This window comes from Sphaeramia orbicularis, unplaced genomic scaffold (assembly GCF_902148855.1).
Source record: "Sphaeramia orbicularis unplaced genomic scaffold, fSphaOr1.1, whole genome shotgun sequence".
In the NCBI taxonomy this organism is placed as follows: Eukaryota; Metazoa; Chordata; class Actinopteri; order Kurtiformes; family Apogonidae; genus Sphaeramia; species Sphaeramia orbicularis.
In genome coordinates this window covers 29439-44438 of record NW_021941707.1, presented here as the reverse complement: position 1 = coordinate 44438, position 15000 = coordinate 29439, and the positions used below count along the sequence as shown (strand labels likewise).

Below are 15000 nucleotides of genomic sequence, written 5' to 3'. Positions count from 1 at the left end.
GTTGGTTCCATAAAGAAACTGAGCACTTACTGAAAAAGGAACAGAGGACGAACTTATGTTGAAAGAACTGGACCTTTTTTTTTTTTTTGGATGGAAGCGTCAGTGAACTTCTCCTGTCTGAAAGACGACCACACCACACCCACACACGTGTTCAACGTGGTTCAGTCCAGACAGGCTGACCTTTGACCTCCTGCTCGTGGACACACAGACAGAACCTCAGACTGATCTGCTGACAGACTGAAGCCTGAGTCTGACTGTGACTCAGACCCACACGTTTGGATCCAAACAACAGGAAGGACACACTGGACAGGGAAGTGGGGACTGTGGACAGGGTTACCATGGAAACCAACACCACCAACAGGACTGGAGGGTTACATTCAAACTGAAACAGGTCTATAGAACCACCTTTAAACATCTGAGGACCAGGACCACGACCAGGACCAGGACCAAGGCTACGGCCAGGACCACAGTCTGGAACCAGGACCACAGACTGGAACCAGGACCAGGGCCAGGGCCAGGACCACAGACTGGAACCAGGACCAGGACCAGGGCCAGGGCCAGGACCACAGACTGGAACCAGGGCCAGGGCCAGGGCCAGGACCACAGACTGGAACCAGGACCAGGACCAGGGCCAGGACCACAGACTGGAACCAGGACCAGGGCCAGGGCCAGGACCACAGACTGGAACCAGGACCAGGACCAGGGCCAGGACCACAGACTGGAACCAGGACCAGGACCAGGGCCAGGACCACAGACTGGAGCCAGGACCAGGGCCAGGGCCAGGGCCAGGACCACAGACTGGAACCAGGACCAGGACCAGGGCCAGGACCACAGACTGGAACCAGGACCAGGGCCAGGGCCAGGGCCAGGACCACAGACTGGAACCAGGACCAGGGCCAGGGCCAGGGCCAGGACCACAGACTGGAACCAGGACCAGGACCAGGGCCAGGACCACAGACTGGAACCAGGACCAGGACCAGGGCCAGGACCACAGGCTGGAACCAGGACCAGGGCCAGGGCCAGGACCACAGACTGGAACCAGGACCAGGACCAGGGCCAGGACCACAGACTGGAGCCAGGACCAGGGCCAGGGCCAGGACCACAGACTGGAACCAGGACCAGGACCAGGGCCAGGGCCAGGACCACAGACTGGAACCAGGACCAGGACCAGGGCCAGGACCACAGGCTGGAACCAGGACCAGGGCCAGGGCCAGGACCACAGACTGGAACCAGGACCAGGGCCATAGACTGACTTGAACCAGGACCTACACCTAACCCAGATTAACCCTAACCCTCCTCCTCTCTGCTCCTCCTCCTCCTCTCTGCTCCTCCTCCTCCTCTCTGCTCCTCCTCCTCCTCCTCCTCCTCTTTGCTCCTCCTCTCTGCTCCTCCTCCTCCTCTCTGCTCCTCCTCTCTGCTCCTCCTCCTCCTCTTTGCTCCTCCTCTCTGCTCCTCCTCCTCTTTGCTCCTCCTCTTTGCCTCTCCTCCTCTTTGCTCCTCATCTCTGCTCCTCCTCTTTGCCTCTCCTCCTCCTCCTCCTCTTTGCTCCTCCTCCTCTCTGCTCCTCCTCCTCTTTGCTCCTCCTCTCTGCTCCTCCTCCTCCTCCTCTTTGCTCCTCCTCTTTGCCTCTCCTCCTCCTCTTTGCTCCTCATCTCTGCTCCTCCTCTTTGCCTCTCCTCCTCCTCTTTGCTCCTCATCTCTGCTCCTCCTCCTCCTCTTTGCTCCTTCTCTCTGCTCCTCCTCCTCCTCTTTGCTCCTCCTCTCTGCTCCTCCTCCTCCTCTTTGCTCCTCCTCTCTGCTCCTCCTCCTCTTTTCTCCTCCTCTCTGCTCCTCCTCCAACCTTTAATCAAATCAATAAATCGATGCATGGTTAATTCACTTTTTATTAAACTTCTTTTGTTTTTTTATTCAGAGTTCAAACACATTTACATTTTCATTCTTTTTGTCCATCAATGAAATCCATCAGGTTTTGGTCGTCATGGTGTCGATGTTTATCTGATAATCTATACTGAACAAAAATATAAATGCACGACTTTTGTTTTTGCTCCCATTTTTCATGAGCTGAACTCAAAGATCTAAAACTTTTTCTGTGTACACACAAGGTTTATTTCTCTCAAATATTGTTCACAAATCTGTTTAAATTTGTGTTAGTGAACACTTCTTCTTTGCTGAGATAATCCATCCACCTCACAGGTGTGGCAGATCCAGATGCTGATTAGACAGCAGGATTTTTGCACAGGTGTGCCTTAGGCTGGCCACAATAAAAGGCCACTCTAAAATGTGCAGTTTTATCACACAGCACAATACCACAGATGTCACAAGTTTTGAGGGAATATGCACTGGTCATGTGACTTCAGGAACCTCCACCAGAGCTTCTGCCTGTGAATTGAATGTTCATTTCTCTACCATAAGCCATCTCCAAAGCTGTTTCAGAGAATTCATGAAGAAGACTGTGCGAGGACAATGGTGGTCACACCAAATACTGACTGGTTTTCTGACCCCCCTGGACCACCCAATACAGTAAAAGTGCACATTTCAGAGTGGCCTTTTATTGTGGCCAGCCTAAGTCACACCTGTGCAATAATCCTGCTGTCTAATCAGCATCTGGATCTGCTACACCTGTGAGGTGGATGGATTATCTCAGCAAAGGACAAAGGAGAAGTGCTCACTAACACAGATTTAGACAAATTTATGAACAATATTTGAGAGAAATAGGCCTTTTGTGTACAGAGAAAAAGTTTTAGATCTTTGAGTTCAGCTCATGAAAAATGGGAGCAAAAACACAAGTGGTGCGTTTATATTTTTGTTCAGTGTATAAAAACAGGAGACAGATGATGAAGCAGCGCTGTGCTGTAAAGGTCAAAGGTCAAACAGACGCACAACTGCTGCCTTTAATGATGGTTAACCATGAATTTCACCAAAATTTAATGAATAAATTCACATTAATGTAATTCTACTTATAAAGCAAGAGTCAAATCATCATGTAATTAAAATGTAATTAACATGTAATTAACATGTAATTAAATCCCTCAGTTCGACCTGAGGAGGCGGAGACAGGAAATGGCGTAACCATGGCGACACCGTCCCTCAGTCGGAGTCCATTCATAAATGACACTGACTCATCATCCTGTTACTGAAGAACCTCCAGGTGTAGCTCCGCCCCCTCAGATGACGTCCATGCCATCTCGTCCTGCGGTTGGTCCCTGAGGTTTTGGCTCCGCCTCATCCTTCTGAGGAAGGAGGTCGTCTCCGATCTGAAGGTGGTCGCAGATGGCCATGGCGGCTCCGAGTGCGGAGTCAGCGTTCTGTCTGTAAACCACAGGCAGAGGAAACGCCCTCTCCACTTCCTGTCTCAGCACCTGGTTTCGGGCGAGCGCCGCCCCGCTGCCGATGAGCTTCCGCACCCCCGCCCGCCGCAAGCTCTCAGCTGGCATCATGGAGGTCAGGTTCTCCACCACGCCGCGGCACAGCGCCCTGGTCACGTGACCCAGGGACAGGTTGGAGGCAGAGATGTTGGTCACCTGACCCAGATGGAAGGGGGCGTGTCTCTCCCCCAGGAGGGTGGGACTCACCCTCAGGTCAGTGGTTTCCTGGTTCAGAGCGCAACCAATCAGCTTCTCGTAGAAACTGGAACTGCTAAGCTCCGCCCCTGGGGAAGACGAGAGGAGATAAGTATGAGGACATGAGTCTGAGGACACGAGTCTGAGGACACGAGTCTGAGGACACAACACAGATCCAGAACCAGAACAAGACCCAGATCCAGAACCAGGATGAATGTAAATGTTACTGCAGAATAAAAACAGACCCAGTTCCTTTGTCCATGCGGCGAGTGTCTCCACAAACGTGGCCAGGACATTTCCTCCATTGAGCGATGCCGCCACCGCCAAGTAGGAGGAGTCAAAATACGGGAAGAAGGAGAGGGCGGAGTCAGGCTGAGGAGACGGGGGAGGGGTGAAGTCTGACGGCATCGCATAGGTGAGCTGAGCCGAAGTACCGATGTTCAGAACTGTGAAGAAAAGAAAGAGAGAAGAGGTGAGAAGAGAAGAAAAGGAGAGAAGGAAAAGACAAGAAAACCGTATAATTTAATAAACATAATATAATAAATCTAATCTAATAATTAGAATTCTATGTTATATAATATTCAATATTTTATCTAATGTTCTATATTTAGGACACTCAGGTGAACAGAGGGGCGGAGCTGTCAGCTGATCTCCACCTGGCGGTGTGTTGGATCCACTGGTGAAGGAGGACGCCAGACAGACTGGGCATGCTCAGACGTGTTGTGAAGGTCTGTTGAACGTGTGGCAGAGCCCGATGTCAGCGCGGTCTTCAACTACTACCTCCAGCAGAGCTCCTCCCAGATCCAGGGGGAGGCTAGGGATACTGAGTCCCAGTGGACCATGTTCTCCACCTCCATTGTCGAAGCAGCTGCTCGGAGCTGTGGTCTCAGGGTCTCTGGTGCCTGCCGTGGCAGCAATCCCCGAACCCAGTGGTGGACCCTGGAAGTAAGGGACGCCGGCCAGCTGAAGAAGGAGTCTGATGGACCCTGGTTGGTTCATGGGACTCCAGAGGAGCTGATGGGTACTGGCAGGACAGGGGTACCGCAGCCCGAGCAGGTGTGGAGGCAAAAACTTGGGTCTGGGTGGAGTTTGGGGAGACCATGGAGGAGGACTATCGGTCGGCCTTGAGGAAATTCTGTCAAACCGTCCGATGCCTCAGGAGGTGAAGCAGTGCACCACCAACACTGTTTATAGAGGAAGTGGGAGGAGCTGACCTCCACTGGGGGTGTGGTTGGATGGAGGAGGGAATACTTGGAGGATCTGCTCAATCCCACTGTCACTTCTGCCATGGAGGAAGCAGAGGATGAGGTCTGAGGTGGACTGGTCCAGGTCTCAGAGGTGGACTGGTCCATCACCCCAGCTGAAGTCACCCAGGTGGTTGGACATCTCCAAGGTGGCAGAGCACCAGGGGTGGATGAGGTTCACCCCGAGTCCCTTCAGTCTCTGGATGTGCAGGACTGTCTTGGCTGACACGTCTCTGTAACACGGCGTGGCAGAAGGGGGACCGGAGGATGTGCTCCACCCACAGGGGGTCCCACTCCTCAGCCTCCAGGGGAAAGTCTATTCCAGGTACTGGAGAGGAGGATCCGGCCAATAGTCGAACCTCGGATCCAGGAGGAACAATGCGGTTTTCATCCCGGTCCTGGAACACTGGACCAGGTCTACACTCTCCATCGGGTGCTCGAGGGTTCATGGGAGTTCATCCAACCAGTCCACATGTGTTTTGTGGATTTGCAGAAGGCGTTCGACCGTGTCCCTCGTGGTATCCTGTGGGGGGTCCTTCGGGAGTATGGGGTCCAGGGCCCTCTGCTGAGGGCAGTCCGGTCCTTGTATGTCCGAAGCAGGAGCCTGGTTCACATTGCGGGCAGTAAGTCAGACCTGTTCCAGGTGCATGTTGGACTCCGGCAGGGCTGCCCTTTGGCACCGGTTCTGTTCATAATTTTTATGGACAGAATTTCTAGGTGCAGCCAGGGGCCGGAGGGGGTCCGGTCTGGGGACCACAGGATTTCATCTCTGCTTTTTGCAGATGACGTTGTCCTGTTGGCCTCATGGAACCTGGACCTTCAGCGTGTCCTGGGGCGGTTTGGAGTGGGATGAGGATCAGCACCTCCAAATCCGAGGCTATGGTTCTGGACCAGATAAAGGTGGTCTGCCCTCTCCGGGTCGGTGGAGAGTCTTTGACCTCAGTGGAGGAGGTCCAGTATCTGGGTCTAGTTCACAGTGAGGGAAGGATGGAGGTTCAGATTGACAGGTGGGTGGGTGGAGGTTCAGATTGACAGGTGGGTGGGTGCAGTGCTGCAGTGCTTGTATGGGTCTGTTGTGGTTCAGAAGGAGCTGAGCCCAAAGGAGAAGCTCTGGATTTACCCTCAGTCTATGTTCAGACCCTCACCTGTGGTCCTGAGCTTTGGGTCAGGACCCAGAAGACCAGATCCAGGATACAAGTGGTCCAAATGAGTTTCCTCCATAGGGTGGGTGGGTCCACCCTTAGGAATAGGGGGAGGAGCTCAGTCATGTGGGAGGAGCTCAGAGTTGAACTGCTGCTCCTCCACATCCAGAGGAACCAGCTGAGGTGGATCAGATACCTGGTTCAGATCCTCCTGGACTCCAACCTGGGGAGGTGTTCTGAGCATGTCCCACCAGGAGGAGGAGTCTGAGGAGAGGGAGGAGTCTGAAGAGAGGGAGGACTCTGAGGAGAGGGAAGTCTGGGCATCCCTGCTTAGACTGTTACCCCCGAGACCTGACCCCGGATAAGAGGAAGAGAATGGATGGATTCTATAGTTTATATAATCTATATTTGATCTAATGTTCTATCTTCTATATCTATATTCTATATCCTATATCTATATTCTATATTCTGTCTTCTATATTCTATATCCTATATCTATATTCTATATTCTGTCTTCTATATTCTATATCCTATATCTATATTCTATATTCTGTCTTCTATATTCTATATCCTATATCTATATTCTATATTCTGTCTTCTATATTCTATATCTATATTCTATATTCTGTCTTCTATATTCTATATCCTATATCTATATTCTATATCTATATTCTATATTCTGTCTTCTATATTCTATATCTATATTCTATATTCTGTCTTCTATATTCTATATCCTATATCTATATTCTATATTCTGTCTTCTATATTCTATATCCTATATCTATATTCTGTCTTCTATATTCTATATCCTATATCTATATTCTATATTCTGTCTTCTATATCCTATATCTATATTCTGTCTTCTATATTCTATATCCTATATCTATATTCTATATTCTGTCTTCTATATCCTATATTCTATATTCTGTCTTCTATATTCTATATCCTATATCTATATTCTGTCTTCTATATTCTATATCTATATTCTATATTCTGTCTTCTATATTCTATATCCTATATCTATATTCTATATTCTGTCTTCTATATTCTATATCCTATATCTATATTCTGTCTTCTATATTCTATATCCTATATCTATATTCTATATTCTGTCTTCTATATCCTATATCTATATTCTGTCTTCTATATCCTATATCTATATTCTGTCTTCTATATTCTATATCCTATATCTATATTCTGTCTTCTATATTCTATATCCTATATCTATATTCTATATTCTGTCTTCTATATCCTATATCTATATTCTGTCTTCTACATTCTACATCCTATATCTATATTCTATATTCTGTCTTCTATATTCTATATCCTATATCTATATTCTATATTCTGTCTTCTACATTCTATATCCTATATCTATTCTCTATATTCTGTCTTCTGTATTCTATATCCTATATCTATATTCTGTCTTCTACATTCTATATTCGATATCTATATTCTATATTCTGTCTTCTATATTCTATATCTATATTCTACATTCTATATTCTATATCTATATTCTATATTCTATATTCTACATTCTATATTCTATATCTATATTCTATATTCTGTCTTCTATATTCTATATCTATATTCTATATTCTATATCTATATTCTATATTCTCTTCTATATTCTCTTCTATATTCTATATTCTCTTCTATATTCTATATTCTATATTCTATATCTATATTCTATATTCTCTTCTATATTCTATATTCTCTTCTATATTCTATATTCTATCTTCTATATTCTATATTCTATATCTATATTCTATATTCTGTCTTCTATATTCTATATCCTATATCTATATTCTATATTCTGTCTTCTATATTCTATATCCTATATCTATATTCTGTCTTCTATATTCTATATCCTATATCCTATATCTATATTCTGTCTTCTATATTCTATATCCTATATCTATATTCTATATTCTGTCTTCTACATTCTATATCCTATATCTATTCTCTATATTCTGTCTTCTGTATTCTATATCCTATATCTATATTCTGTCTTCTACATTCTATATTCGATATCTATATTCTATATTCTGTCTTCTATATTCTATATCTATATTCTACATTCTATATTCTATATCTATATTCTATATTCTACATTCTATATTCTATATCTATATTCTATCTTCTATATTCTATATCTATATTCTATATTCTATATCTATATTCTATATTCTGTCTTCTATATTCTATATCCTATATCTATATTCTGTCTTCTATATTCTATATTCTATATCTATATTCTATATTCTGTCTTCTATATTCTATATCCTATATCTATATTCTGTCTTCTATATTCTATATCCTATATCTATATTCTGTCTTCTATATTCTATATTCTATATCTATATTCTATATTCTATATTCTCTTCTATATTCTATATTCTCTTCTATATTCTATATTCTATCTTCTATATTCTATATTCTATATTCTCTTCTATATTCTATATTCTGTCTTCTACATTCTATATCCTATATCTATTCTCTATATTCTGTCTTCTGTATTCTATATCCTATATCATATTCTGTCTTCTACATTCTATATTCGATATCTATATTCTATTCTGTCTTCTATATTCTATATCTATATTCTACATTCTATATTCTATATTCTCTTCAATATTCTATATTCTATATTCTATATTCTCTTCTATATTGTATATTCTCTTCTATATTCTATTTTCTATATTCTCTTCAATATTCTATCTTCTCTTCTATATTCTATATTCTATATTCTCTTCTATATTCTATGTTCTATATTCTATATCCTAATGGGTGGTGTGTTGGTTCCACCTGCGTCCGTGCGTTGGTTCATGCAGGAGTAGACAGAACATTGGAAGTCTCCCAGAGCCACGCCCACCGCCGTTCCCATGGGAACACCGTTCCACTGGGAGCGCGTCCGACCGGCCAGAGTTCCAGAGGGGCGGAGACGAGGGAGGAGACGCACAGGGAAGCCCGCCTCCTGGAGACTGACAGAAGACATGGAAGAGGAGAACACACACACACAGTCTGTGTGTGTGTGTGTGTGTGTGTGTGTGTGTGTGTTCTCCATACATGTCCCTGTTCCACCTGTCTGTTCTGCTGTCGTAGAACCCCCAGCTGGCTGCGTTCTGTGGGGTCATCACACAAACGTCCAGACCACACAGCATGGACACCACGTAGTCCTGGACTGTCCCCGCCACCGAGAAGGAGTCCAGGAAGTCTGGTCTACGGACAGGACAAGACCAGATGGGGACATTTAGACCAGGACCAGACAGGGACATGTAGACCAGGACCTGGACCCACCTGTGTTTGAGGAACCAGAAGATGGTGGCACATCCGAAGCCTGTGGCTACGCTGACATGTGACTGGGGCGGAGGCAGCGTGGACAGGAAGGCGGAGTCACAGCGTCCGTCCTGCCATGTGATCAGCTGACTGGTGTCTGAGGGGGTGAAGGCATCTGTGGACCAATCACAGCCTGCGCACAGAAAAACACCAGGACACACATGAAGTCCACGCCCACGGACCAGGAGACACTGAAAGGGTTCAAGTGGAGGATCTGGTTCTGCTTCTGGTTCTGGTTCTGAAGGTGAACAAACAGAATCTGAAACAACATTCACTGTTTATTATATGTTTATTATTATTATTATTATTATTACTATTACTATTATATTATTACTATTATTATTACTATTATTATTATTATTATTATTACTATTATTATTACTATTATTATTGTTATTTTTAGGCCCGAGCCAAGTAAAGCCGGCGCAGGGCCTATTGAGTCTGCAGTGGGCGCATGGGGACGAAATCGCCAGTGACGCGGTCGCCTTTCGCCACTGTCGCCACTCTCACACATATTCACATTCACAGCTCAAATTTGAATCAGTTGTCAATCTCCCAGGCTTACACCCATTTATAAAAAGAAATTGCCATGTCGTTCAATAGCGCCCCCTAAAAATTTACCTTCACGAAAATTGCATTAATTCAGACATACGAACACCGATTTAGCTGAAATTTGACTCAGACGTCCATCTCCCAGGCCTACACCCATTTATTGAAAGAAATTGAAATTTCGCTCTATAGCGCCCCCTACAAATGTACATTTACAAAAATGACATCAGTTTGGACATACGAACACCGATTTGGCGCAAATTTGACTCAGACATCTGTCTCCCAGGCCTACACCTATTTGTCAAAAGAAACTGAAATTTTGAACTACAGCGCCCCCTAAAAAATTTTTAATATTTTTTTATTAAAATTGCTTCAGTTCGGACATACGAACACCGATTTGGCTCAAATTTGACTCAGACGTCTATCTCTCAGGCCTACACCCATTTATCAGAAAAATTTGAAATTCGGTGCCATAGCACCCCCTACAATTTTACCTTTACGAAAGTTACTTCACTTCAGACATACGAACACCAATTTGGCTCAAATTTGAATCAGTTGTAAATCTCCCAGGCCTACACCCATTTATCAAAAGAAATTGCCATGACGCTCAATAGCGCCCCCTACAAATTTACCTTCACGAAAACTGCATTAATTCGGACATACGAACACCGATTTGGCTCAAATTTGTCTCAGTGGTACATCTCTATGGCCTACACCCATTAAATGGAAGAAATTTAATTTTAGCTGCATAGTGCCCCCTACAGATTTACTTACAAAAAAATTTCTCTAGTTTGGACATACGAAAAAAGATCTGCCTCAAATTTGAATCAGTTGTCAATCTCCCAGGCCTACACCCATTCATCAGAAGACATTGAAATTTGGTGCTAGAGCGCCACCTGCTGAACGATGGAAATACTTCTACTGGACGTGCCCGTGGCGAGGGCCTTTAGATGCCACTTGCGGCTTTAATGTTTATTTTTTTATTTTATTTTTTTTGTCTTATTAGGCCCGAGCCGAGTAAAGCCGGCGCAGGGCCTATTGAGTCTGCAGTGGGCGCATGGGGACGAAATCGCCAGTGACGCGGTCGCCTTTCGCCACTGTCGCCACTCTCACACATATTCACATTCACGGCACTGAGACCTTTCCGACGATGTACATGACATGTGCACAAATCGCATATTTACACCTGCTCAGAATGAATGGGAGTCAATGGGACACATCCACTCGGGGTCAGTCACGTGTGTGTAAGTGCACGACACGTGACATCTGACCCCACACACATGTGGGGGACCTCGAGAACTTTCAAAAAAGGGCAAATACGTGGTTGCCATAGAAACGGCTATATTGTTCTTGCTCAGATTATTATTATTTTTATTTTTATTTATTTATTTATTTTTGTCTTATTTTTCTTTCTCCTGCGCTTTGAGCTCAATTTTGACCCTCTGAACATTTAAGAAAACTCACCAAATTTTGCCTAAAATTCAGAAGTGTGAGAAATTGAATTTACATATAGGTTTCGTAGATGTCGGTAAAGAAATGTTGCTACAGCGCCCCCTGAAAAGTGGAAATGCATTGCGCCAATGGGAGCGCGTCCAACATAAAGTTTGTCGTAGAGCCACGAAAATCGGTAGACAGATTCATCATGAGGAGACAAACAAAAATATTATTATGGCCACGCCCCTAAACCAACCCTTAGTCGGCCATATTGGATTGAAATTTCCAAAATGCTGAGTCAGCGTTTTCACTGAAGTTGTATTTTAACTATCTCCTACTAAGCCGTTTGGCCGAATGAGCTCAAAATCGGTGTACAGTATCTAGAGAAGTGGGGCATCAAAAGTTAGCTGAATTTTTTGAATCGGCATCACCGTTTTTGTGTGACGAGGTTGCAAATTTTGCGAAGTTTTTTCGAAAATTTACCATCACAAAAATTGCTTCAGCTCAGACATACGAACAGCGATGTTGCTGAAATTTGACTCAGACGTCTATCTCCCAGGCCTACACCCATTTATTAAAAGAAATTGAAATTTCGCACTATAGCGCCCCCTACAAATGTACATTTACAAAAATGACATCAGTTTGGACATACGAACACCGATTTGGCTCAAATTTGACTCAGACATCTATATCCCAGGCCTACACCCATTTATCAGAAAAATTTTAAATTCGGCGCCATAGCGCCCCCTACAATGTTACCTTTACGAAAATTACTTCACGTTAGACATGCGAACACCAATTTGGCTCAAATTTGAATCAGTTGTCAATCTCTCAGGCCTACACCCATTTATCAAAAGAAATTGCCATTTCGCTCTGTAGCGCCCCCTACAAATTTACCTTTACGAAAATTGCATCAGTTCAGACATACGAACACCGATTTGGCTCAAATTTGACTCAGTGGTACATCTCACAGGCCTACACCCATTCAATGAAACAAATATAATTTTTGCTCATAGTGCCCCCTACAGATTTATTTACAAAAAATTTTGTTCAGTTCGGACATACGAACACTGATTTGTCTCAAATCAATTGTCAATGTCCCAGGCCTACACCCATTCATCAGAAGACACAAAATTTGGGGCTAGAGCGCCACCTGCTGAACGATGAGCATACTTCCACTGGACGTGCCCTTGGCGAGGGCCTTTAGATGCCGTTTGCGGCTTTAATTTTTCTTTCTCCTGCGCTTTGAGCTCAATTTTGACCCTCTGAACATTTACGAAAACTCACCAAATTTTGCCTAAAATTCAGAAGTGTGAGAAATTGAATTTACATATAGGTTTCGTAGATGTCGGTAAAGAAATGTTGCGGCAGCGCCCCCTTGAAAAGTGGAAATGCATTGCGCCAATGGGAGCGCGTCCAACATAAAGTTTGTCGTAGAGCCACGAAAATCAGTAGACGGATTCATCATGAGGAGACAAACAAAAAATATTATTATGGCCACGCCCCTAAACCAACCCTTAGTCGGCCATATTGGATTGAAATTTCCAAAATGCTGAGTCAGCGTTTTCACTGACGTATTTTAACTATCTCCTACTAAGCCGTTTGGCAAAATGAGCTCAAAATCCGTGTACAGTATCTAGAGAAGTGGGAAATCAAAAGTTATCCGAATTTTTTGAATCGGTGTCACCGTTTTTGTGCGACGAGGTTACAAACTTTGCGAAGTTTTTCAGAAAAATTGCCATCACAAAAATTGCTTCAGCTCAGACATACGAACACCGATTTGGCTGAAATTTGACTCAGACGTCCATCTCCCAGGCCTACACCCATTTATTAAAAGAAATTGGAATTTCGCACTATAGCGCCCCCTACAAATGTACATTTATAAAAATGACATCAGTTCGGACATACGAACACCGATTTGGCTTAAATTTGACTCAGACATCTATCTCCCAGGCCTACACCTATTTGTCAAAAGAAACTGAAATTTTGCACTACAGCGCCCCCTACAAAAATGTTTCATATTTTTTATTAAAATTGCTTCAGTTCGGACATACGAACACCGATTTGGCTCAAATTTGACTCAGACGTCTATCTCTCAGGCCTACACCCGTTTATCAGAAAAATTTGAAATTCGGTGCCATAGCACCCCCTACAATTTTACCTTTACGAAAGTTACTTCACTTCAGACATACGAACACCAATTTGGCTCAAATTTGAATCAGTTGTAAATCTCCCAGGCCTACACCCATTTATCAAAAGAAAATGACATTTCGCTAAATAGCGCCCCCTACAAATTTACCTTCACGAAAATTGCATTAATTCAAACATACGAACACCGATTTGGCTCAAATTTGACTCAGTGGAAAATCTCCCAGGCCTACACCCATTCAACGGAAGAAATTTAATTTAGCTGCATAGCGCCCCCTACAGATTTACTTATATAAAAATTTCTTTAGTTTGACATATGAGCAAACATTTGCCTCAAATTTGAATCAGTTGCCAATCTCCCAGGCCTACACCCATTCATCAGAAGAGACTGAAATTTGGTGCTAGAGCGCCACCTGCTGAACGGTGGACATACTTCTACTGGACGTGCCCTTGGCGAGGGCCTTTAGATGCCGCTTGCGCCTTTAATTTTTATGTATTAGGCCTGAGCCAAGTAAAGCTGGCGCAGGGCCTATTGAGTCTGCAGTGGGCGCATGGGGAAGAAATCGCCAGTGACGCGGTCGCCTTTCGCCACTGTCGCCACTCTCACACATATTCACATTCACGGCACTGAGACCTTTCCGACGATGTATATGACATGTGCACAAGTCGCATATTTACACCTGCTCAGAATGAATGAGAGTCAATGGGACACGCCCCTCGGGGTCAGTCATGTGGGTGTAAGTGCACGACACGTGACATCTGACCCCACAGACATGTGGGGGAACTCGAGAGCTTTCACATAAGGCCAAATACGTGGTTGCCATAGAAACGGCTATATTGTTCTTGCTCAGATTATTATTATTTTTCTTTCTTTTTTTTTTTTTTATTTATTTTTCTTCTCCTGCTCTTTGAGCTCAATTTTGACCCCCTGAACATTGATGAAAACTCACCAAATTTTGCCGAAAATTCAGGAGTGCGAGAAATTGAATTTACATATAGGTTTCGTAGATGTTGGTAAAGAAATGTTGCTGCAGCGCCCCCTTGAAAAGTGAAAATGCATTGCGCCAATGGGAGCACGTCCAACATAAAGTTTGTCGTAGAGCCACGAAAATCAGTACACAGATTCCTCATGAGGAGACAAACAAAAAAATAATTATTATGGCCACGCCCTAAACCAACCCTTAGTCGGCCATATTGGATTGAAATTTCCAAAATGCTGAGTCAGCGTTTTCACTGACGTTGTATTTTAACTATCTGCTCCTTGGCCGTTTGGCCGAATGAGCTCAAAATCGGTGTACAGTATCTAGACAAGTGGGGCATCAAAAGTTTGCCAAATTTTTGAATCTGTGTCACCGTTTTTGTGCGACGAGGTTGCAAACTTTGCAAAGTTTTTTCGAAAATTTACCATCACAAAAATTGCTTCAGCTCAGACACACAAACACCGATTTGGCTAAAATTTGACTCAGACGTCCATCTCCCAGGCTTACACCCATTTATTAAAAGAAATTGAAATTTCGCACTATAGCGCCCCTACAAATGTACATTTACAAAAATGACATCAGTTCGGACATACGAACACCGATT

General features: G+C 44.0%; 1 protein-coding gene across 1 annotated transcript in view; it reads right to left on the bottom strand.

Moving 5' to 3' along the window:
* Positions 1-2720: 2720 nt before the first annotated feature.
* The window catches only part of LOC115416850 (sedoheptulokinase), a 13663-nt gene continuing 1383 nt past the window's right edge, over positions 2721-15000 (bottom strand). Inside the window, exons 2-6 of the mRNA XM_030130731.1 lie at positions 9247-9418; positions 9016-9168; positions 8755-8930; positions 3806-4006; positions 2721-3649 (exon numbers count right to left, since the gene is read on the bottom strand). Of these exons, the coding sequence (XP_029986591.1) occupies positions 3165-3649; positions 3806-4006; positions 8755-8930; positions 9016-9168; positions 9247-9418 (1187 nt within the window). The 3' untranslated portion in view covers positions 2721-3164. The remainder of the gene's footprint in view (positions 3650-3805; positions 4007-8754; positions 8931-9015; positions 9169-9246; positions 9419-15000) is intronic.